Source organism: Athene noctua, chromosome 1 (genome assembly GCF_965140245.1).
Source record: "Athene noctua chromosome 1, bAthNoc1.hap1.1, whole genome shotgun sequence".
In the NCBI taxonomy this organism is placed as follows: domain Eukaryota; kingdom Metazoa; phylum Chordata; class Aves; order Strigiformes; family Strigidae; genus Athene; species Athene noctua.
In genome coordinates, this window is record NC_134037.1 from 44,495,634 (window position 1) to 44,520,685 (window position 25,052).

The 25,052-nt window shown below is 41.4% G+C and overlaps 1 protein-coding gene and 1 long non-coding RNA gene across 11 annotated transcripts in view; one reads left to right on the forward strand and one right to left on the reverse strand.

Moving 5' to 3' along the window:
- The window catches only part of EPHA7 (EPH receptor A7), a 203,342-nt gene extending 181,462 nt beyond the window's left edge, over positions 1–21,880 (reverse strand). For 8 of the 10 annotated variants that reach the window (XM_074896067.1, XM_074896061.1, XM_074896066.1 and 5 more), the window contains exons 1-3: positions 21,563–21,880; positions 17,188–17,252; positions 12,133–12,802 (exon numbers count right to left, since the gene is read on the reverse strand). In XM_074896067.1, coding sequence (XP_074752168.1) covers positions 12,133–12,802; positions 17,188–17,252; positions 21,563–21,659 — 832 coding nt within the window. In that variant the 5' untranslated portion in view covers positions 21,660–21,880. Of the gene's footprint in view, positions 1–304; positions 489–12,132; positions 12,803–14,958; positions 14,962–17,187; positions 17,253–21,562 lie in introns of those variants that run through there. The other 2 variants (XM_074896069.1, XM_074896068.1) reach the window with 2 other exon arrangements.
- A 307-nt stretch (positions 21,881–22,187) lies between these two features.
- On the forward strand, positions 22,188–24,733 carry LOC141968365 (uncharacterized). Its single transcript, XR_012634849.1, has 3 exons — positions 22,188–22,642; positions 23,624–23,752; positions 24,648–24,733. It is a non-coding gene; the product is annotated as an uncharacterized LOC141968365 (long non-coding RNA).
- Positions 24,734–25,052: the final 319 nt, after the last annotated feature.

Consider the following 25,052-nt stretch of genomic DNA (forward strand, 5'->3'; position numbering starts at 1 on the left):
CCTTGGGATTTGCTAACAGTTAAAACAATGTCCATTTACTTTAGGTAGCATTTGGAGGGGACTTTATCAGTACTTTTTTCTAGTTAGTGTCAATAAAACTGCACTCATTTTGAAAGTTTTCCATTTGTCTGTATAAACATATTGGCCTTACACAGTCAGCACAAAACAACATCACAATTATAATATTCTCAAGAAAAAAAAAATGTTAATTTTTACTGAAAAACTACTGGTATGGAACATAACTGTTCAGTAAGTTGGACAAAAATGAAAATGGAGAGCTATCTAATTTATTAGATGTGAATTATTATATGTGAAAATAAATTGATCAAGAGAAAACATGCTGACATTTTGAAACATGAGAAATCAAGCATCCAAGATCCAGTGTTTGCTTTCAGCTAAGAGACTGTATCATGGGCCTCATCCACCACAACAAAATCAAGTAAGAATACCGTCTCCCCAACCGGATTCCAATCACATTTCAAAATTATCTGTATGCAGCAATTAAAAAAGAAATACCAAAGATGTTTTTAAGAAACATAAATCTGTTCCATGCAATCTTTTTCTTTCTAATTACATTTTCTTATTTGATATTTTAAGACTTCAAACAAAACTATACAGTCTAACAGAAACACGAAAAAAGATCAATGTCTTCATTTGCTTTGACATACAAACACATCACCCTTATAAACAAATGAAAAATCAGTAGAAAGTTTTCTCCAGTTCAATCATTCACCTCAGAAATGTATACATATATGTTGTGCAAAAAACCCAAAATCAATCAAGACAAAAATACATTAACATTCTGAAGCACGAGAGCTCAAACATCCAAGATTAAATGTTTTATATTTTTTATATATGTTTGTGTGTGTGTGAAAAAGTTCACAACCTAAGATACCAGAACCCATCGCTCCATATGAATGGTTCTAACTGCTAAACTATGGGAAGAGCAAGTTTCAGCAGGGGCTAATAAAACCTTCTAACAGTGACTGCATGTTGGTTAATAGGCATGTCCTATTTGAAGGAAGAGATCTGAGTTCAGATTCTCCTCAGTAAGAAAAACAATTGACCTAAGTCTGGAAAACTTGAGTTAAATGAGATCATGTAAATATGATCAGTGATCACAGCCACATGTTGCCCACTCAGACCATGTTCCACAGACAGATTTTTGTACAGTAATTCATTCCAGCGTCAACAGAGCTGAGCTGTTTGGCATGCAAACTGCCAAACTTTTAGGAATACAACAAACTTTACTTACAGAATCTCAATTATCAACATTCTTCAAGCACTTTCGTGGTAGCTAAGCAAGGGCTCCAAGGGTTTAAATTAGAGTTTTAATGATTCTCAACACCAACTATGTCCCTCTGTGGATATAAAATGAATAGATTCAAATAGATACTACATAGTCATTCATGAAATATATAATTTGTTATCAAAATCTACCCATAAAATAGTTTAGTGTAATAAAATGTGGTTGTATTGGGTTTGTGTGTGGTGGGGGTTTGGTAGTGGGGGAAGGGCTACAGGGGTGGCCTCTGTAAGAAGCTTCTCAAAGCTGTCCCAGCTCCAAGTCAGGCCCATCTCTGGCCAAGGCCAAGCCAATTAGAAATGGTGGCTGTGCCTCTGTGAAAACATATTTAAGAAGGGGAACCTGCAGCGGAGAAGGAGGAGGAGTGAGGGAAGTGTCTGCAGACACCAAGGTCAGTAAAGAAGGATTGGGGGAGGTGTGCTGGAGCAGTTTCCCTTGCAGTCCATGGTGAGCAGGCAGGCTGTGCCCCTGCAGCCCATGGAGGTCATCAGTGGAGCAGATGCCCACCTGCAGCCCATGGAGGACCCCATGCTGGAGCAGGTGGCTGTATCCAAAGAAGGCCAGAACGCTGAGGGAAGCCTGCACTGGAGCAGTTTGTTGCTGAGAGGACTGCAGCCCACAGAAGTGACCCATGCTGGAGAAGTTTGTGAAGAGCTGCAGCCCTATGGGAAGGACTCACATCAGAGAAGTTCATGGAGGACTGTCTCCCATGGCAGGGACACCACACTGGAGTAGGGGAAGAGTGTGATGAGTCCTCCCATGAAAGAGAAAGGATTGGCACAAACAACAGGTGATGAACTGACCGCAACCTCCACTCCCTGCCCCCCTGCGCTGCTGGGAGGGAGGAGGTAGAGAAACTGGGAACAAAGCTGAGCCTGGGAAGAAGAGCGGGGTCGGGGGAGGCTGTTTTTAAGATGTGGCTTAATTTCTCACTATCCTGCTCTGATTTTATTGGTAAATTAGTGGTGGTGGTGTTCAAATTAAATTGAAGTTAAATATTTCTTCCCCAGTCAAATCTGGTTTTTGCCCATGACCATAATTGGTGAGTCATCCCTCCCTATCCTTGTCTCCACACCTCAAGCCTTTTGTTGTATTTCTTCCTCCCCATCCCACTGGGTGGGAGGAGTGAGCAAGCGGTCACATGGTGCCCAGTTTCCCTCTGGGCTTAAACCATGACAATGATACATTCAAGAAATTCAAAGAATTCTATGTTTACCTCTCATAAATGAAGACTAGATACTAAACTGAGAAAACGGGGGGTTTGGAGGGTTGGAGGTAACAGGCAGTATTAACTTTTCGGGTGGAATGGATCAGGTCATTAAGCCAAGCTCCAGGCAATTCTTGAGTTTTTCCTCGATGGTTCATCAGAAATGGATGGAGAACTCTGACATCCTGCCCCTCTCCTACACAGGGGGTTAAACTTCTACAGAGAAATATGCACATGTACACTATGTCCCAAGACTAGAACAAAAGCATATAACATGGTCATTCAAGTAAAAAAACACCTCTGTCAAGCATCAGGGGACACTTGATATTTAGTCACATCATGAGGACATATCCAGTAAGGTGAAGGGAATGTACAGCAGGTCACATGTATATGGCTACATCAAGCCACCATATTAGTCATCTGCCAAAAGAACTCAGTATCACTTTCAAGGGCAACCCCAGTTCAATCCACTGTGTTCAATCTAATGGAAAAATAAATGCCAGTCATCTAGACCGGGTGATATTTCACATTCACTAAATGTAAGGAAAGAATAGTACTAATTTATAGCCACTAATTATGATAGAGAATATATACCTCATCTACCATAGGTGGAATTTTTGGGTCCTGTTTATATTTGCTTCTCTGTACATATTTGTACCAGGACAATACCAACAACTCAGAAAAGCACATCTAATCAAACATACATTTAAATATATTTCATCAATGTAGAAGTTTTAGGTTTATGTATATGCTTACAGTTACTTAAAACATTAGCACTTTCCTCAGCAGGAAAATATTAACACATGATGTTATTCTCATCAGGTTAATGGGATTCTTGCCATTAAATTCTAGGGATGATACCTCTGCCCACAGTCCTATAGTTTTCTGCATCAGGCATTACTTCCTTAAAATAGTCATAACTTGTTCACTGAACAGTAAGAGCCCCATTTTTGTACAGCATGTTTATGATATATATTATCAAATTTTTTTTGTTCAAAATGAAAAAATCAGTAGCCAACCAGCAAGCCAGGGCTCTAGACTTCACCAATTTCTCAAAATTGAACCCTTAACTTATTTCACAATTACAGCAAGAAATAATCTTTGCATTTATGTATATTAAATACGTTGCAAAATAATAACAGTAATTATATTCCTTAATCATGTACTTCCTTTTTATCCATCAATCACACACATTTAAGGTATGTCAGGTGTCAGAATACAATAATAATTAATTAGACTTTTATTAGAAAAATGCCTGATCATTATTTCAGGAGAGCCATGTCTTGCCAAGAGTCACATGTAACTAATCCAAACCATAAAAATTAAGAAGTTAAAGTATTGATTTACCTTGGGTAAAAAAACCCTGATGTTTCTTACAGATGTGAGCAACTTTATCCTCCTTAGGATAGGCAGCAGGGCCACCCAGCTAAATAAAGCTATACAGGTACACGCATTGACAGGATCAGGACTCTAGAAGTATAATTGAGCCCAGTTCTTATCTCACAAGTTTTATACTTAACTGCCTCTGCTACTCTGAATTATATTTATAAATTAGCTTAATACTAAGCAAAATTTCCTAAAATGCATATAGCTTCTGAAAGATAATTTTTCCTAAAAGGAAATCTCTTCCTAATGGTTAAAAATAGAAGAAAGGAAAAAAGCATTAAATACTGAACACTCTCCAGCATCTTGACATGTTGTGTTTATTAGGGGGACTTGATGAAGTCAGAAAGAGTTGTTAACGGAAAAGTATGCAAGAATATTCCTTCACCAGACACCAGACATATGTCTGAGAACCAAAAATTAAATATGAGATTCCCACCGAAAAGAAAGTTTCTGCTGTGAACTATTAACTAGGATACTATTTGCTTTCATATATAACATATTTTTCATTAATATTAGGGACAAGCGAATTCACTGTGACAGATACAGGCAACAGAAAGATTAGGAAGCGCACAGGGATAAAAGCTTCTTTAAGTATGGAAAAGACTGTTCATAAAAATGTCTTAAATAAATTTGCTATTGCTGCTCTCTTCTCAATAATGTAAGGTGATAGAAGAAATTAGATACATCATCCCGTAAAGAGAGGTTACTTTGTATGAAATTAAAGATGGATAATGATGAATTAAACAGTGAGCCTGCCTTTTTTTGTTTGTTTGGGTTTTTTTGTGTTTTTCTTTTTTTTTTTTTCTGCTTGATGCCACAATATTCTGTGAAGGGTTACAGTTGAAAACACCTACATATTTTTCCTGCCATGTGAACTGTGTTTGGCTTTTAGTAAGCTCCCTGAACATACTTTTCTGATTTTTTTTAAGGGAACTTATTACAAATTGTTTTATTCTTAATTTGGTTCCAGCCTTGAGTTTTTATTAATAAAGTAGTATTTATAGTATTTGGGGGTAGAGGGGAACCAACACAATCATTATGTAAACAAAGTATATGTATTGAGTACACTTTAAAAGATTCATTTTGGGTTTGCAGATATTAATTTGAAAATGTTTTACCTGTTTTCAGTTTAAAAAGTGTTAATCTGCAAACTGTGTACAGTTTATTGTTTTTAATAACTAAATTGGCATCGCAGACAGACCTTGCAGAGTACAGGGGAAACACCGAGATTTAATGCTGAGAAGTCAAGAAGCAACAATTAATTTTTACACTGTAGTTCAAGTCATAAAATGCATGATACTAACTGAAAACCCACATAAAGAGAAAACTATCTCCACAGTTTCCCAAGTAAAAAACAGAAACACATTCTCAGAGATTTAATAGTGCTTAATATAGATGAACCAACGAGGGGGCGGGGAGCAAATATTTTCACAATAACAAGGGAAGTTTGGGATGAAGCAAAATTCAAAAGCTAATTAGTTAAGCAAACATTTTGCTCACATAATTTTATTTTCTTTCAACTTCAGTACCAAACATGGTTCTCTCTTTATGGTTGTCCCACTTCTCATATAAGAGCCTCCTCTTTCTGCCTTTGATTAAGGCTCCTTGTTTTCAGAGAACAATTTATACTTTGAACAACTTTGAACAGCATTTCACCATCCATATAATAGATGTCTTACAGATACATAAAGTAGATTAGTTAAAGACTTATTGACATGTTCCTCTCTCTTCTGTGATCACTTCTTCCATTAAATGATCTCTAGTTTCAGTTTCTCTGTAACCTACTATTTTTTTCAGTTCCTGGAACCTTGTTGGGGGGGGGGGGGGGGGGGGGGGGGGGGGGGGCAGGCAGTGAGGGGTGTGAGGGGTGTGTTTTGTTTAGGGGTTTTTTATTCTTAAAAAACTAACACTCATATTTAATGGAATGCATGTACACTGGAGATTCCCCTAACAAGGATTAAATGTGTAACTGCTCCTATTTGTACTCAGAAATTAAAGAATATTTAAATTTCTTTTTAGTGGCTTAATTCTCAGAGGTTGACAGAAACCCTGGACAAAAACAAATCAAAAAGAAAGCAGAAAAACACCCAAGAATTTCCAAGATTTCCGAGCAAGCCATTTACTTTTTCATCTATGAAAATCTTTTATACTTAGAAAGTTATAACAAAGCCTATGAATATTCATGTTATTAATATCATGCCTATTTCACCTTTTACTAAAGATTTCTGGGCAGAAAAGTTTGTTACAGAAGTAAGATGTATGGTTTTGGGTAACAGAATTGACACGATGAGATTCAATTTCTAAATACCAACTAAAGCTTCATTTAGAACAAACAGAAGATAGACTTTATGGCTAAGGAGTTAATGGCCCAGCTGTTGAGCAACCACAGCTAATTCAGCAGTGGCATCCCAGGCCCATAAAAAGACAGCTTTAGTGCTTCCTCTGTAACTAAAGGAGAAATTACTAAGATTCTGTTAGATTTCATTGCTGTCTTTGTTTTGATTTCAAAATCTGTGCACAGCAGTGAATCTGACACAAAAAAAAAAAAAAAGTACAACAAATTTAGTTTAAGAACTTGATATTCAGTAAGCGTCTAGCACAATGCAAAAATAAAATTAATTCCTAGAGACGACTGAATTTGGGAAGAGGAACAAAGAGATGGTGGGGCAGGGGGCAGGGAAGAGAGGCTGGAGAAGGGGAAGAGCTCTACATTCAACTGGATTATCCAACAATTTCACTTCTAGGATCTGAGCTCTTGATTGCCCACCTGCATGTGCCATTTCACTCCTGTCAGCTCTTCTGGAGCAAAACAACTAGTTCATTGGAAACTAAACCCATCAGTATCTCTGCAGTTAATTCATTTGAGGGATCACTCTGATGGCATTATGGATGAGAACCAGTTTCAACTGCCCCTACCACTTGACCACTTTAATTTAACACCACCTTACTTCTCACATACATTCATGTCACACTTGAGAGGGGATGATGTATCACCGAAACTATGATAGCCTATAATCATACTAATCAAACTAATTCTATCTCTTCAGGCAAAGGAACACTACAAAAATATAATTGTATCTTAGGGACAAAAGGCAACCCGAGGAGACCTTGAAAAAATGCTATGAAGCACAAAGGCACCAATTTCTTCAGTTGATGGCTAGTCCGCATCACTGAAAGCACAAGCCATTTTGTATGATTTAATTTGGAAATGACTTTTCAAAGAGGACATGTTTAATGGTAGACATAGTTCCTCTCCCCTTCTCTTCTCTGTGTTATCCAAAAGGCTGAAGGACATGAACAAACTAGGTCAAAAAAACCCGAATAACACAGGAAGACTGACAAATTTGTGAAAATCATCCTCTTATGAACGCTAGCTAGTCTGCTCTGAAAGATATAACAAGAAAATATCTTTCTACCACATGTCTCTGACAAGAAGGGCAGTCAGAAGACTCCAAGGTGAAAGAAAGCCAAGACATTCAACTTTCTAGAAACTCCAAATGGGGATGGAAGCAGGAATCACAGCTGTGCATTTCATAATAGAAACACCTTCAGTATCCCTAACCTTTTGGCTAGAAGGTCTTACTTTTACCTTAAAAGTAAGTATCTGGTATATTTTTCTGAACCCTGCTAGGATCCTTTGGAAAGATATTTACTTTTTTTTAATCAAATAGCTCCTATGGAGCTGTATATGGGACCTGATTCAGATCACACTGACCTTTATTTAAAGTTAGGAGATAAAAAGGGAAGGATGTAGACACACTCTGTTGAATGTCCACTGACTTCAGAGAAAATTAGAATACCCAAAGATATCCCCATTCTCTGCTCTGGTTCAATTTGCTGAAAATAATTACATTCTCTTCCCTAGAGTAAATTTGGAGGCAAATGGAAGGGAATTCTTCTTCCAAAAAAGAAACATTTACAGTCTTAATGATATAAATGCCACTGAAAAAGTTTTCTACCATTTCTCCCCTTCTCCACAAAGCAAAACATTTTCAAGTTGAACATGCAGGAATGTCAGTATAGGTGACTCAAGCTGCAGGTCACCCAAAGCTTTTGGGACACTACCTGGGCTAAACTCTACATCCAATTCACAGTATGCATAACTTGGGCTTCTTGAAGCGTGGTAACATTTCTTTAATGACAACTTATTCACATTCCCCCCCTTAATTCATCACCCTCTACTAATAAACTTGTGGCACATCAGCTCCTAAGTGGAGCAAAATTAAAAAACAAACAAGCACACACACACAACCACACATACTTTACCACGAATATGCCAAGTATAAGGCAAATTCAGTTTCTGGATACATTATCAAGTAATATTTAATAAAGTCAAGAGATAAAAGTTTATCCCAAGAAGGAAAAAAAGAAGGAACAGATGCAGCTGGCAGTCTAGCACTGTGTACAGCACATGACAAAGTTTGGAAGGAAAAGCCTGTAGCTCCCTTTTTACCTCACCACGACAAAATGTGCAAATAGCTATAATCCCCTCACCATTTTGTGGGCAATGAAACAACTGTTAATGCATATGGTATTGTAAAATGTTTAACAGTAAAATGCACCCATTTGGCTTTCCCTAGAAATCTGAATTTTTGGACTTGGTGCCCAATCATCTACGTAATTTCTCAGTTCAGTCATATTAAGAGATGCTTCCTACCTTCTGAAATATCACTCTACTAGTCCAACTGAATAAATTTAATTATTTTCCTCCCCACCTCCAACTAACATGAAACAGATGGAAAATGCATCACATTAGAAATTCTCAAAGAATTATTTTCTCCTTTGAATACCAATCACTGATCACAGTGTTCTCCTTACATGTACGACGTATCGACTGAACTCCACTGTGAGAAAAAAAATCAAAGTTAGACCTACTTGGAATCCACCACAGTTACTGAGAACTTTATTGGGTTTTTGTGGTTGGGTTTTTTTGGGTTGTGTTTTGGTTTTTTTTTCATGGGTTTTGTTTTGTTTTGTTTTCCCCCCAGAAGAAATGCAGTAAATGATGTTGTAAAAACTGGTTATTTCTAAGTACCTTTCTGGTACCTTTGCTAGGTACCTTTCAAGACAATCCTTTAGAATGTACAACTTCCACACTTAAGCCTAGTGCCACGCACCAACAAACATAAGATCAAGACTGAGAAGATAGTGTCCTTGCACATAAGCAAAAGAATCTGCAATTCAAAGTTCAGATTTAAGATTTTGCTTTAAATTACAACTGTGAGCTTTTGGAATTTGGCTCTCTTATGTATGTGTGTTATCACGATAGATCACTGAGATGGCGCTGACTCCTCAGCACATCTACAGTGAAAAGTAATTGGCATACATCCAAAAAAATAAAAGATTAATTCAGTTTGAAAGATTGATCACTGAAGAAGGAACACAGGGGAGCTCATTTCCCAGGTCATGCGTTTCACTGCTCACAACTGTTTTCTTCCTTATCCTTCCTAGCATTACCAGTTACTTACATTCATGCAACAAAAAAATCTGGCAACACATCCAGTGCAGAGTTGTCTATAAATCAAAATTCAATTGTTTTATTATCTGAACTCAATAAATTTCACACACAGGAGAGAAGCTGTATGCAAAAGGCACACATTCTTCAATCACAGCCAGCCAATCAAGCTAGCATAACACAAATGAAAATCCCCACTGAGTTACAGGCTGAAGAGCTATTTGGAACTACAATGTGGCCATCTACTCCTACCTTTGCTACAATGCAGCCAGATAAGGTATTATTCTGTATCTTTAAAGGACCTTCCTATTGTGTTAAGTTAATTCAGCTGAGCTTTAGCAAGTGTGAGAGAGGAATCACAGGCTTCTGCCCGTCCTGACAGAGCACAATGCTTTCTGCCATGAGTAGTCCCAAAGAAGTCACGCAGCATGCCACGTACAAAGTATTTGCAGAAGTGAGCCCTCAGACAGGGCTATAAAAGCTCTGGGTTAAGGAAGCACACGCCAACTTGCTTCTGCTTGATCTGTTACACAGCTTGACAGTAACAGATAGCCAGTTGCATTAGTGTCAACGTTCAGATAAGTTTCTCTCAATATCTGTCACAAAAAACAGACGCAGTATCAGTGTGCCAGCTGTATTATCGGTCACTACATAGCTGATCATACCTAATAACATCCTCAAGCACAGACACGGCTAACAAGTATCACAGACGGCAATTACTATCGTGTGCCACAGTCACACAGATTGTTCTGACTCGGGAGCTGCCAACAGCATGCATTGGGCGAGTGCCTGCCTCCCACCTTTTCCCTCTCCAATACATTAACTTGCCTCAATATAGAGCCAGAGTTTGTTTTGAAACTCTTAACGGGATCACTGAAAGAAAAGAGGAAAAATACCATAAATGATCCTCTGGACTGTTTCCAGGATAGCGTATTCTCTTAGCAATTGCTTTGGAAGCAAGCCAAAAAATGGGAAGTGTTCTTGCAAATGAGCACGATACTATACTCGAGTACAAGTTATCATTTAATTCTTTTGTCAACATCAGCACAGTTAGAAATTAAGAAGCCTATTTAATAAACAGGTTACTTGAATTCCAGTTAACAAACAACAATTTCTTCTCTATCCATCCTCCTCATGCTCACTCAGGTCCTGTCCCCCACCCACTTCCCAAAATACATTGCTTCCTTTTTTTGAATACTTTCTCTCCTTTATTGAAAGTCAAATAAAATTAGTAGATTAGTGACATCAACCATGACTAGGTCTGTAACCAAGAGCAAGTTAACTAAGAAAAGGAAAAAAGTCAGTCACTCAAAAAACCACATTTGAAAACCTCAAAACAGTCTTCTACGGGACACAGAGCTTAATATTTTTAACAGAGCTTTAATACAGTCTACTGGTTTTGTGGGGGCAGTTTTTCACATTACAATTACACCTAATGAGATCACTCTCCACAGTGTATAAACCCTCATCCTTTCCCAACAGAACAATGAAAGACTTGTGTGCAAAGCTACAAAGGCCTCAGATCAACTCCACTCACTTCACCTTGTAAAAACTCATCAAGAACACAATCATGCTTTTTTCTGAGGAAAAATTATTAATAAGGAGACTCATTTACTTTGGTTTAGGGTGTCCCTAATCCTACACAGATTTGTAAATCCTCACACAGACATCTCAGACTCCGTAACTGCTGCCAGCTTTGTTTTTGAGATTATGTAGGTTTTTCCTCTTCACAGGCTTTGTTCAGCTTTTGACTTAACAACATTTCTCACCAACAAGCGTCTGCCTATCTTACAATAAAAATATGGTCCTATATTAACTCCTTGTGTTATCTTGTGATAAAAATTATAGACCTTGTGTTACATGTACATGAAAACACCTGACTTCTAACAAACTGCCTATTCTCTTGATTTTACTGTAAGAAAAGACAATGAAATATCCTTTCTCATGGTAAGCAAAAATTTATTACACGTGTAGCCCCAGTGACAACAATGTTAAGGGTAAGTATCATTCTAAGAATAAGAATAACTGAATCAGTCTGAATTAGAACCGAGTAGTCTCTGATTTGCTAGTGTTTTATACTAACCACCATGATCCCACAGCGGGCCAGAAGTCTAGAATTAGTTTTATACAAAAAGATATCGTAGAAAGGAAAACATACTTTATTCTGTTTGGAAAACTTGGTATTCTGTTTGAAAGATCTATCTTGTGATTGAATTTTTACACAACACAAACCTCTAACTCAGTTTTGATTGTGTGTGTATTCTTTCCATTACTAATCACACCTCATTCTAAATGTTAGTTTAGAATTAGTTTAGAACGATTAATTTTCTTTAGAAAGAAAAATTAGTTAGTTTAGAAAGAACTAACCTCAGTGTTAGTTTCTTTATAATTCTGTCACAGATCAAGTGAAAGAACAAATAGTTTGACTACTCATATCTGAGATTATTGATACAATGTTCCGTATTTCCAAGCACTGTACCTCAGCATTACCAAGAGGTACAAGGAACATCATCTCAACCAGTTTAAAATGTTAGTCCTGAATCTATATTTATACACCTTTAACTTTTCTTGTTTAAATTTAAAAATGCAGTATGCAACCACTGATTTCCATATCCAGAAGGGCTGACTGCTTTAAATTAGCCAGTGTGAAGTTTACAGATTAAGGATTCAAAAACTTTAACAGCAGACTGATGATGTATTTATCTTGCAAAAATATTAATAAGCTGGTAGAACATGACCTATAATGTATATATTACAGCAAGCTGTACGTTTACTTACGTTCACACGTGTCTCCTTTTTGTTGGTATCCTGCTTTGCAGATACATTTTCCAATAGGCACTAACCATTCTCCCTCTGCACTACAATGCATCTTCGGTGAGTTCTCTGCCTCCTCCTCCGCGCTACTGACACAAGTTCCTCGTACTTCAACTAAAGAGGAAAACTCGGAGCCAGTCACTGTGTCAGGAAAAATAGCTAAGTTCTCAATGATGGACCAGCACTTCTTGTAGTAGACTTTGACAGAGACCAAAGCAATGCAGGCCCCTACATCCTGAAATGCAAGATAGAATCCTTTTTTGGACAAAGGTCCAATTTCTCTCACCTCTGTATTAAGTTTCATTTTTCTCTCCCCAAGATCACCCTGGGTAAAACTTTCATCTGCTGCAATCGTGTCTATTTTTACATACTGGTTTTCTCGGATATTCCTGCCAGTGTCGTAGTCTGTTTCATAATAATACAAGTTAAAAGTTTCTTTACAAGTCCCCAGAACTCCAGGAAGACTGTTACAATCCCTCAGAGTGAATTTCAGTTCTACAAAAATCCTTTGTGCATTGCTTTTTGCAATCCAGTTAGTCCGAAGCCAGTTGTTTTGGTTTGATTCCATCACCTGGCATACCTGGTATGTTCGTATGGGAGTGTAGTTTTCATCCAGTCCACTAATTTCTTCCCACTAAAACAATAACAAACAGTTAGTAATATAAAACAAGTACACCACCAGATGTAACTACTGTGTGTGTTTTAAAAGGCCTCATACAAGTTTCCCTCCTTTTTAACAGTACTGCTTCATAAAACATAGGTTATTGTTAAAATGCTCTTAAGCACCCAGATGAATACATATTAAAGCAGCTGCAGGCTCTCTCTCACTTCATCTCTTTCCCACATATAAATAAATAAAAAACATTGGCACATCATCAACACAGTTGTAAGGGGGAAGCTTCAGAGAAGGCGGTTCAGTGTACCAAGTTCTTATTACACACTGGGCTCTCCCACATTTCATTAAGATCATGACAGTTTTGGATAAGCAAAGACCAGAAGAAGAGAGGCAGGTTCACTTCCAGAAGAACATAAGGTCAGTGAAGTCTTAGAAACCGAAATTGCCTAGTGTTACAGTACATAAAACTTCCAGTGGAACTTTCAGTTGTACAGAAAGCATGGCACCGAGTATTGAAACTTCTGAGTCAGACAATTTTCACTCCTATACAATGAAAATGGCATAGAGAGAGTGTGCAACAGAAAACAGACAGAATTAAAAATCTGAAATCAAGAAAACATTTTGATTGTCCCCTTTTTGTTCAGTCCACCTTCAGTTCTACTTACAAATCAAAGGCGGCAAGCAGAGTTCCTCACCTCAGATTTTGTTTAGTGGCTGCATCCACATTAAAAGGAGTAAACTTCATTTAGTTGAGAGTTCAAATGAACCATGAGATTACATACGTAATTAAGAACAACCCACATGACTGAAAGTTCACTGGTTCAAAGACTGGGTTTTGTTGTTGTTCCCTCTTTAGGATACCAACTACATAACAAACTGGTAAGCCTGTAACAGTCCCATATTCTTTAACAGCCTTTGGTGGCGTGGGAATTTGCACCTCTGGCAATGGCAAACCTTTCACTGAAATCAACCAGGCGGATTTGTTCACGTGTAACCAAAACTATCTGTCTCCCACCTTTTTTTATATTTCTTGTAACAACTAATTCACTGAAGAAACCACAGCTGTAATAAATTAGGGGAGGGTGGGTTTGAGCTATCCTCTCCCGATGATAGAGGCAACCATAACTTCTCCGTATGGCACTTAGCCCTCTGGCCTTGTGTCAATAATGCACTTAAGCTCACGCTTAAGATCAATGACAGTACTTATAAGCTTAATGGTAAGCATATGCTTAAATGCTTTGTGGGACTAGCATACTCGGCACCTCTGCAGGATGGAGCACCCAGTGACATTCCTGACACGAGTAACCAAGCGTGGCAGGCATTGGTTTCCCAGACTAGGAGTCATGCAGTATACAATACTTTGCAAGCCTATTTGACAGCAAATGAGATCATTTTAATGTTGGTCTACTGCTCCAAGAAAAAGCAGATGTGGTTGAACGGATGCTGGAAGTTATCACCACAAAATATTTCACGGCTGCAGATGCTGAAATGCACAGAAGTTGTAAATATCAAAGTGCATTTCAAAGACCTACAGTTAATTTAGACATGGTATGTATGGTATTATATATGCATATGATATTAAATGATTGAAATATATTATTAAATGCTCATGGATTTAATTGAACTGATCACATACAGAACTGTATTAACCTCAGAACAGAATAAAGTCCATCTTCGTAATAGATGTATTATATCTGAATGAGTAAGATTTTTTTTCCCCCTCTATAAGAACTAATACAAGCAAGTAAAAGGAAAAAAAAAAAAAAAAAAAAGGGCCCTGGACTGAGAATTTGGTTCTGCCACATTGGAAAAGAAAAACAAACAAAAAAACAACAAAACAAACAAAAAGAAAAGAAAACAAATAACCCCTAAACACAAAGATGACAAAGAAGGCATGCAGCCTTAAATTTTACTGATTTTTATATTCTCCTTTTCACATCAGGTAGTGTTGGGCTGGGGCTGTTTTTTGAGTTGGATTGGGATTTTTGTTTATTTTTTTATCTTATGTAAGCAGTCTTCCCTCAAAACATCAAGCCAGATTCTGCTGGAGATATTCCAGTCAGATGACGTATCGTATCTTTGAAGTGAAAGTAACTCTAAAACACCACACAACAGAATGTGACTCCTCGTGTTTTGGTGTGGACTACTCCATCAAAACAACTCCCAATCACAACCCCCTCAAAAAAAACAAACAAACAAACCAGAAAGAAAAAAAAAAAAAAAACACAAACAACAAACAAACAAAATATATTTAACATTTTTTGTAATACAACACAAATGAGTCTTCTTGGAGTCAAAAGCCCAATACTTGAGTATCAGAGAGATTCTTATGCTACAGTCAAGGAAGACAATACAAAACACTAAATTCAGATAAGCCCTACTTTACGTTACCCCTAACACTGAATACTAATGTCCTTCCTCCATATTTTCCCAAAGCCATGGAATAAGATTTTTCCTAAAAACATAAGGAAATAGGGCTTATGATTCAATTATATAATACTGAACTATTACTGCAAGTAGTCCACTGGAGGTGTACCTGCTTCTCTGCAGGGAAAAAAATACATCAGTATTTCAAGATATGTTTTCATCTATGCCATCTGAGGTCATGTATCATTAAAGTATTTTTCAAGTGATCAATTCCATGATAGCTTTTATAGCAAGAAAACTCAACTTTTCTTTGTCCTGCTGCAACACATGGTAATATACATCTAATTCCATTTGAATATGTCTTGTTCTATTGATTTCAATATATGATATTTTAACTTCTTAGTTATCTTAACAATGTTTGAGATCATTGTTAGATGTAACATTTGCAGCTGAATGAGGTTTTTAACAACTGCTTGGCTGATATATTCTGTACTGTGATGGTGCAGTAGTTTCTCTCCAGAAAAAGATTTTCTGTGTTTATTTCCATGAAGTCTTTACTGCGTAGTAGCAAATTCACTAGAAAAACATTTCTTTTCAAAATTACATTATTAAAATGGCACTTTTATGTTAGTTTACAAGTAACTTTCTGAACATCTTCATGCATACAAATCCAGCTATTAGTTTTGATTCACTTTTAATTACTGACTGTAATTGGCTTCTACCTCTGAAAACTGACTTTTACTATTTGTTGAATTGGACTCTACTTTCATCTTTCAGTATGCTGACATGTGTAACATGTGTTGACATGTCTTCCATTATCTACAGGTTAGCCTAATATAATTGCCACCAAGCTAATCTTTCAAACACCTCTGGTGAAGGCTTCAATCAGTGCAAAACGCTAATGCCGAGATTATTAGCCATCATATGTGTTGAGCTCACATTACATTCTTTCTAAAGTCCTTAGATTCGTTTCCAGTTTATGCTTGTATTGATTTTACGATCTTGCTTTTAAAGAAAGACACTTTCGGATTTTCATTCTTCTTATTTAAAGGATTTGTTACACTTTTATATCCCCACTCACACTTCACGCTCTTCTGGCTCCAGATTTCTTAATGCACTGAAGATTAAGGGCCTGATCCCCCCAAGTCCTTGTTCATGGAATGAGTTGCAATGGATTCAGCGAGACCGCTTCCATGAGTAAAAACTGTCCATATTATTTATGATTTTCCAGACTGAATTAAGGTAGGACTGAGCTATGGTAGGAAAATATACCTATTATATCTTTCTGAAAATGTTCTTCCTCGAGGCTTGAGGATTCAAATTCAGATTGAAAGCAGTATTTATCAATTTTACATAAATAGTAAATAAGACAATAACACTGCTGTTTCTCAACTTCTTATTTTTTATAATGATGTAGTTTACAATGGTACATCTCGTGGAGTACCATGAGAATAATTTGTAAGCAAGCTGGAGGAGGCCTTAACCACATAATTCATGCCTAGTTCCGGATAGCAAGCTCCTCGAGACTTGGGGACATTTCAAGTTTGGAATGTCATTTCAAACACATCTGCAGTATAAATGTTTTTATTTTAGAGCACTTCAATCTGTGCTATTCAATTACAAAGAAAACATCGTAAACAAATTTATGATCACCCATTATACAGAAAATGAAAAACATATTTTTAGAAAGTTTCCACACAGAATTAAATCTGCAGTTTCTAAAAGAAGAAGGAAAAAGTGATTTAAAATACCATGTCATAAATATACAGAGCTTTCTGGTACAGCACAAAGGATTACACTACGAAATATAAAGGTACGGAGAACATTTAGGTGAGTTTCTGAAGAGAGTCTTCCTTTTAATTAGCCTGTACATTTGTACACTGTAACCTGAGGTACACTTCTTTCCATTCTAAAAATGAAAAAGCTGTAAACATTTAGTACAATTATTGATAGAACTATGAGGGGAAGCTAGTTTAATTGCTTTGGTAAAATAACTACACATCTTTAGAAATTCAACTTTTGCCTGGAGTACCTACCCCATTGGGAGGAGAGGAAATCCATTCCAACTCTGTCTGTTGTGCTTTAGAGTCCAGCAATATTACTAAAAAAGAAAAAAAAAAATCCACTGTTTGTTAAATAAGTGGGAATATAAAACCAAAAAACAAAGTCTGAATAGAAAAGCGATTACAAAATTACAACCTTTGTACAAATTAATATTTTTCTTCATACTATTAAAAAAATTATCTGCAACCACAACTATGCATTTACTTGTGCAGAAATTATTAAATTATTATGTACTATCCACATACAAGCAGATATACATTAATCTTAGCCATCTGATTGCTTAAAGTGTATTGTTTTTCTTAGTGCTCTAAACTGTTAGTAATCAGTCATTAAGATACATGCTCTCTTCATCTCCTTTGTCATAAGAAGGACATTTCCCATATGCAGGTTATTACAATGAGATTAAAACAAATACATATCAACACTTTTCCAAACTGATTTAGATGGGACTAGTCTGTACCTTACCGGCAGTTGCACTGCAAAAGCAATGGTCTTTTTGAGTTTGAAAGGAAAAAATATGTCCCTTACGTGATAAAGCAGTAATTCTATAAACAAATGACAACCAGGAATAGAGAAAATAAAAGACTCTGCAATTACTTCACACTTTGCATACCTAAAATACTCAGACTAATAATCAGACTAATTCACTTTATGGTAATGGCTTGCTAAAATCTTCACGTCATCATATCCAGTGACACTTCTATACAAAAAGAGATCAGTTCTAGTAGCACCACAGTTATTTACAGCTAAATGTAATCACAGTCTAATAAACCAAGTCTTACATATTTTAGAGTACATATTGGAGGTTACATTACCGATGTTCTGTTACCTCCGAACATACATTTCTATATGTCTTATATTTCAGTTATAGCTATAAGCTTCTTTCTTAGCATATTATTGTAAGTTTCTGTAAGACTTTCAAATGGTACATATGTTAATCTGAATTGCTCAAATAAAATTTTAAAAAGTGAAATAGTTTGCTGTAATACCTTCTTTCAAACAATCAAAGCTGTAGAGTGATCAACCATATATCTAGGTTTGGTACACTTTGAAGATTCCTTCAAAGCTGCACACTTAACTTCGTATTTCTACTTGATTAAATAAAAAGTAATATTTCTAATTTAAATCTATTCAGTATATTTTTAGCTATAAAGCTATTTATAACTTTATACACAGCACTGAAGCACTGATATTTCAGCGCATAATTTAAGGCCATAACTTGAAGTAACTTTTGTTAGGTCTTTTGAAATGATTATAATTCTGGCTTCAGCCCTTTCTCCTAGTAGCATTTAACAAAAACAGTGAATTACTAGAAAGATGAGATGACTACAAAAGTTATTTAAAGATTCATACAATAATATCCGGAATGCTAGCTGAACACAAAACGGTAGCTTCCAGGCCTGTATTTCAGTAATAAAGCGCAACTACTCATTAAAGAAGTTTGATAGTCTCTCTCTTAGAATAATTATCTGCTTATTTCGTCAAGCTTGGATTCAAGGGATTTTACTTTGTAACACTTTCTATAGAAAAACAGGTGGTGTATGTGGTGGTTTGTTAAACACGAACATTTATAATGGTCCTGGAAAAAAAGGTACCACGAAAAATTTAACCGTTTCAGCACCAGCGCAACGTCCCGTGGCTGCAATTCATTACACTTTTTATTTGGCAGCTATTCTCCATCCCATAGCAACGGGTGGGCACATCCCAGAAAGAAAAGGCAACAAACAAACATCAAACCCTGCTCTGCAAAGAAAACGTGGCGTTTCCGCGTGGCACCGAAAGTTGCTGGGGAAGAGCATTCCAGGCCAGCGGCTGGCGCGCTGCTCCCAGCCCGGGCTGTGCGGCGCTGGGAAGAGATGCGGAGGACGGCGCCGAGCTCCGCGCACCCTGTCCGCAGCCGCGCGAGGATACGCAGGCTCCCGCGGATATGGGGCTCCCGCGTGCGGAGCACGCCGAGCCCCCGGGCGCGGTCCCTCCGCGGGGGCGCAGCTGGCCGCGCTCCGCGCGAGGCGAGGGGAGAAGACGCCGCTGAGGGCCCCTCTCGGCGGCGCGGCGGGACAGAGCGCGGAAGGAGGCGTAAAACAGGCGGGCGAAGCGCGGGGGCGCAGCCGCGGGGAAGGGGCTCCGAGAGGCCCCGCGCAGGTGAGGAGGAGCGTGTCTCTCGCCTCCGCGGGGAGCCGCAGCCGCGCACCGGCTCCGGGCGCTGCGCGGGGCTGAGCGCAGGCGGCCGCGCCTTCGCGCTGAGAAGCGGGGCAGGGCGGTCACCGCCGGCACGCACACCCAGCCCGGCGGCCGCCGCTCTCGAGAGGGAGCGCCCGGGACAGCGGCCCCGGAGCAGAGCCCCGAGCTCTCGTAGCCAAGGGGCGGAGGGACAGGACCGACACCCCCCCCTTCCCCGGGGCAGCGGCCGCAGCGGCCCCGCGCTCGCCCCGAGGGTCCCGGCCGCGGCGCTGGCGAAGGGCTCCGCAGGGCTCCGCAGGTAACGCGGCCACCCCCTCGCTCGGAGAAGCGGGCAGACCCTGTCCCGCTCCTCTCCGGCATCTCACCGCGGCTTTTGTTTAGCTACAGAAAGGAAACTCGGAAAACTTTTCCCATCCCTCTGCCGTACCCAGCGGGGAGCGGTGGGAAACCACGAGGGGCTGCTCCCGCCACCGGCCCTTTGGCAAGGCTGGCGGGGGCGAAGCTGCAAACTTACTTTTTTTTTCCTTCCCCTCGCTCTTTCTTACGCGCGAGTTTTCTGCGCTTGCAGCAGGTAGCCGCTATCAATCCCTGTCTGCCGCTCGCCCCCTCCTGACCCTCCCTAGGCTAGGTTGATTTTCCCCAAGCATTCACACATTAGACACACACAGACTATGTATAGACGCATATCTATACACAGCCGTTGCACACACCAACACGAGGCAGACAACCGCCGGGAGGCACCGGCGCAGCCCCGATCGCGGCGCAATCCGCAGGGTAGAGCGGGGCAGGGACCCCGCACCCTCCCTGCCCGGCCCTGCCCCGCTCCCCGCCCTACGGCCACGCGTTAGTACACCCCGTGTGGGGGTCTCTGTGCTTTACAGCCCCTCCAAATAAACTTTCGAAAGGCTGCTATACGAAAGGCTCTCTCCTCTTTCCCTCTCTAACCTCGCCATCGCCGCCTTCTCTTAAGGGCAGAGGACATTTTAATTGAAGGAATATTTTATTTAAGCTCCGGTTACAAGCTCGATATGGCATTTTACTGCATGCCAACGGTTTGATGAAAAATATTGACGTATTCAGCTGAGGGGGGGAAACCCCAAACGCATACATATATGGAGACACCGAAAAAAAACACGGACTCCCCCGTCGTCGTCCGTTCCCCCCCCACCCCTCCCCCGAAGATGGACCTTCGCCTTTGGCTGTCAAACGCGAGCAGGGCGCTCCTTTAAATCATTTCGGATTTCCTCAGCGTGAGAAAAGAGATTCTCAGATGGACTTTGTGAATGATTTTATGCACCTCCATCAGCCTCTGATAAAAAAACTGCCTGTTTTGTCTCTGTGCGCGGGGGAAACAAACGTCCGGGGTTCGCCTTACACAGGTACCGGTGTTGGATGGATGGGAATCTGGAAGCCCCGTTGTGATAACGCAGATGGTGTTAAACATCCATCCCTAAACCTCTCTCTCTCTCCCGCGATGCCGGGGGAGAGCACACACGTTGCAGGCACACGACGCCAGGCTGCATGTACCCCCTAAATGCACGCCCAGCTTGCATGGCCAGGAGGTGCACAACTGCACCCCGACGCTCCTTCCCGCGGTCCGTGCACGGCCCCGCGGGGCCGGAGCGCCGCAGGCCCCCGGTGGGCAGTGGCGCGGAGCTGCCCCGCAGGGTCTGTCCCGCAGCCTCCGCCCCGCGCCGTGCTTCGCCTCCCACCAGACGTCCCGAGCCCTGAAACTCGGCCCTCGGCCCCCGCAGCCCCCGCTCGGGCAGCAGCGGGGTAAGCCGCCCTCCCTGCGCCTCGTCGGGAGGACTGAGGCTGCCACAGGAGCGTGAGGCATCCCTGCACGGATCCCGGGCCGGGGGCTGTCTCCCCAGCCCCGTGCCTTTTCATCACGTGCAGATGCCTCGCAAACCTCATTCCTGAGAGCAAAAGCAGTTGTCCCGATCTCTCTCTCTCTCTCTCACACACACACACCCCAGCAAATGCCTTGCTCTTTCCTCCCTCCCACCTCAACTAAAAAAATGTTGGTTTTTTTTTTTTTCAGCGGGCCGGGGGGGCTGACAAGCAGCTCGCCGTGGCAGGCAGGTCCTCCGCTAAACCGCCACACAGACTTCGTGTGCAAAAGCAATAAATAAGCCCAAACTTTTGTTTTCCGCATCACCTTACCTTCTTTTGCAGCCTGTGCCTCCCCCGTGTGTGCAAAGCGGAACAGCCAGACTGAGCACAAAATAATCCAAGAAGGGAGCCTACTTTGGAAAATCATGGTGCAGGAGCGGGGTGATTTTATATTTCTAGCTATATATTTCTAGACACTGCCGCTGCCGCCGCTTGGTGGGTGCTAGAGGACGGTGGAGAATTTGCTCTGCTAGTCTCTGGCTCGGCGCTCGCTCGCTCCCTCCCTCCCGGCTGCCTTTCTCCTCCTTTTCTTCCTCCTCCTCCTCCTCCTCCTTCTTCTCCTCCTCTGCCTCCTCCTCCGCGCGGCTGCCCGGCTCCCGCACCGGGCCGGCCGCCCGCCAGCCCCGACTGCAGCCCGGCCGCCCGCGCCGCGCTCCGATAATATCAATTAGGGCGAGGGGGCGGGACCGGAGCGGCAGGGTGGCCCGTCCCTCAACCTGACTGACAGCCACCGTCGGCCAAACAACAGCAGTCCTCAGCGCCCGGCAGGCCGAGCAGGAGCCTGAGTCGTCGCGGCCGGGGAGGCGGGGTCGCCGGTGTTACCCAATGAGCGTGTGGCGGTGTCGGGTTGCTCCCGGTGCCGGGGAGCCGCTGGCTGTGCGCGGGGCGACGGCGGTGGGGCCGAGCCGGGAGCCGGGCCCTGGGCCCTGTCGGCCCCCGGGGCTGCCCCGCACGCCTGGAGGCGGCCGACCGGCGGGCTTGTCCTCCGAGTGAGCGTGGCGGCCGAGCGGCTCCCAGGGCTCTGTGTGCCCTCCCCGTGCCGCAGCTGCCGGGGTAGGGAGCGAGGATTGTCCCAGCCGCGGCCCGGCCCCAGCCCGAGCCGCCCCCGGCGGGTCCCGGCGCTGCCCCCGGCGCGATGCCCGCCCGTGGCCGGCCCGAGAGCGCACCTGGGCCGCTGCCACCGAAAGGGAAACTTCGGCAGGAGCTGCGGGAGGGAGCGCCGAGACAGTCCTCTGCCAAAAGTCAAGTTGCTCAGGGCTGACATCAGTTGGGCTCCCTCCCTTCCCTTCCCTTTGTTTTATCTGGGTTTTCCGTCCTGCGTCTCCGATTTTCCCCAAATACGAAGAACAGGTTAATGACAGGATAGGTATTCGGGGGGGGGGGCTGGGAAGGGGCGGTTGCTTCCCCCCCTCCCCGTCGGGTGTAACCTGAAGCGAGGGTAATCTGTTAACAATGAGACAATTTAAACAGGAGGTGGAGGAGGGGGGGGGGGAAATAAGGGGGAGAGGAACTTGGCAAATCTCTTTTGTCAGCGCTCACCCTACGGGCCCGGGAGTGTTTTCCCCGGGGATCCGTTATGCCTCCACCCCTCCGCTCTCCACTCCCCAAGCCCACCCTTGGTCCTTCCACGAGTGAAACAACAGAGCGACACAAGAGCTGACCGTTCCCCGAAGGAGGCTGCAGAGCCCGGGGCGCTGCGACGGGCACGGTGCCCCGGCGGCCTCGGTGGGAGCGCTCCGGGCCGGGGCCGTGGCCGCGCAGCCCACGCGGCGGAAGGCGGCGGCTCCGGCTGCGCTCCCCGCTCCGCGCCCCCTGCGGAGCCCCGGCCCGGCTCCTGTCCCAAACTCTTCCCTGCGCACCTTCCTGGGGCTTCGTACAGCTCCGCCAAAAGTGCATCTCTGTGCCCTGTCGGAGGATAGAAATGCGATGTAAAGGGAATAAGTGGTTACTGTCTTGGAAGCAGGCGAAGGGCAGAGGAGAGCAGGGGGTGTCATCGTAACTCGGTGGCAAGATGAATCTGAAACCATCCTCGCGCAAAAGGGGGACGCTGATACAGAAAATGTTATGCCACCAATGGAAATTTAAATTCGAGGGATTTGTTTATGCGACCTTCAAGTAGATAAAGCAAAATTAGAATGAATGATAATAACATGCTCAGCATTGTCGGCTCAACAGCCACCATACTTCGGTCTTTGAGCACTTTCCCTGTGGTCTCCTCGTTACTTCTGAGAATAGTGTGTAGGTAGCCTCAGAAATGTCCTGTATTCCTTTCACTTGCTGAATAATTAATATTCACGGCTTAGAATATGACAGGTTTTGCATTTCATTCAGAACGCTCTTTTGATACTCTGGATACCATGATGAGTGGAGGCAGAGTATGCGCTCTTGATTCTCAATCTCTCTCATCTGTCACTCCCATCCTCATACGTGTGTACTCAGAAAGGAGAGCTGTACAGAACCGTGAGTTTGCTTATCTTCTTTTAAAAAGACTTTTATTTTGAATACTTACATGCAGTATTTGGTAACTTCCTTGCAAATTTTCATAGGTAAACTTCGTTTTCATGCGGCATATGTTGTAGCAGTGATTAAAGCAGATGTAGGAACTCTTTAACCTAGTTAGTCCTCTACGATTTCCTAGCAGAAAGTGCAGGTATTTCACTACAACATCATTAACCCCAAAAGACAATTTTTAAGCTACAGAATGCTTTTCTATTTTTAAAAGTGATTTGTATTGGGACACTGAATGACTATGTTTATAAAAATGCAAGAACTTACTAAATAAACAAACTGACAGGAGAAAGGCTCAAATGGTGATAAGATATAACCATGTCCTGCATATAGTATTAGGCCAGACACTTACTTCCATCATCACCTGCATTTACACAGGCTATATTTTACTATATTGTATAATCTAATATTATATGTATATAGGGACTGTGCACATGCAAGGATACTTAAAATTATGTAAATATATTAACCACACAAAGAATATATGTGCACATGACTGAGTGTATAAAGAAACTAAGAGATTTTTTTTTTTAAAAAAAAAGTGTATATTTCTCTTTCCGATCAACTCATTTTAAGTGCCCCGTCTTCCTGATAATCATAATTGAGCTAAAGATGACACGTGTACTGCTTCCTTAAAAGAGTCATGGATGTATTCATGTATTCAGTTACACCAAAACAATCCATATACATTGAGAGAGTATATTAGTGTGGGGTTTTTTAATTGTGCTTCTTGCACATTAAATCTTTGTGAAATTGATTCAGAAATTGAAATCCTTTTTATCATTTTTTTTTTTCCTTTTTCTGTGCTTCTTTGTAGTGTTTTCTAATACTTCATTGTATTCTGTAGGATGCACAGCCTGTATTGCATCTCATCCAGCTGAGTGTTGGATCTTCTGTGAACAAAAACAGAAAAGAGAGATATTACAACTGAACCAAAATACTCAAGTTAAATGCACTACAGCCCTCAGATTTGGTATCAAAATCTCTGAGAGAAGAAGAAAAGAAAAAAAAAAAAAAGCAAAGCAAAAAAAAAAAAGCAACTGGGAACTTCATTCAACTCAACGTGTTACAATTCAGACACCATCAAAGTAAATGGTTAACTGGAACAGAACAATGTCATCAAAGATACTAATGTTGCTTTTTCGTTTTATTCTGTTTTGTCATATTCTCTTACTCCAAATCTGTAGACCAGATTCTGCCTTTTATTTAAACTTGTATGTAGTTAGAATGGCTTTCTTGATATACCTGGATT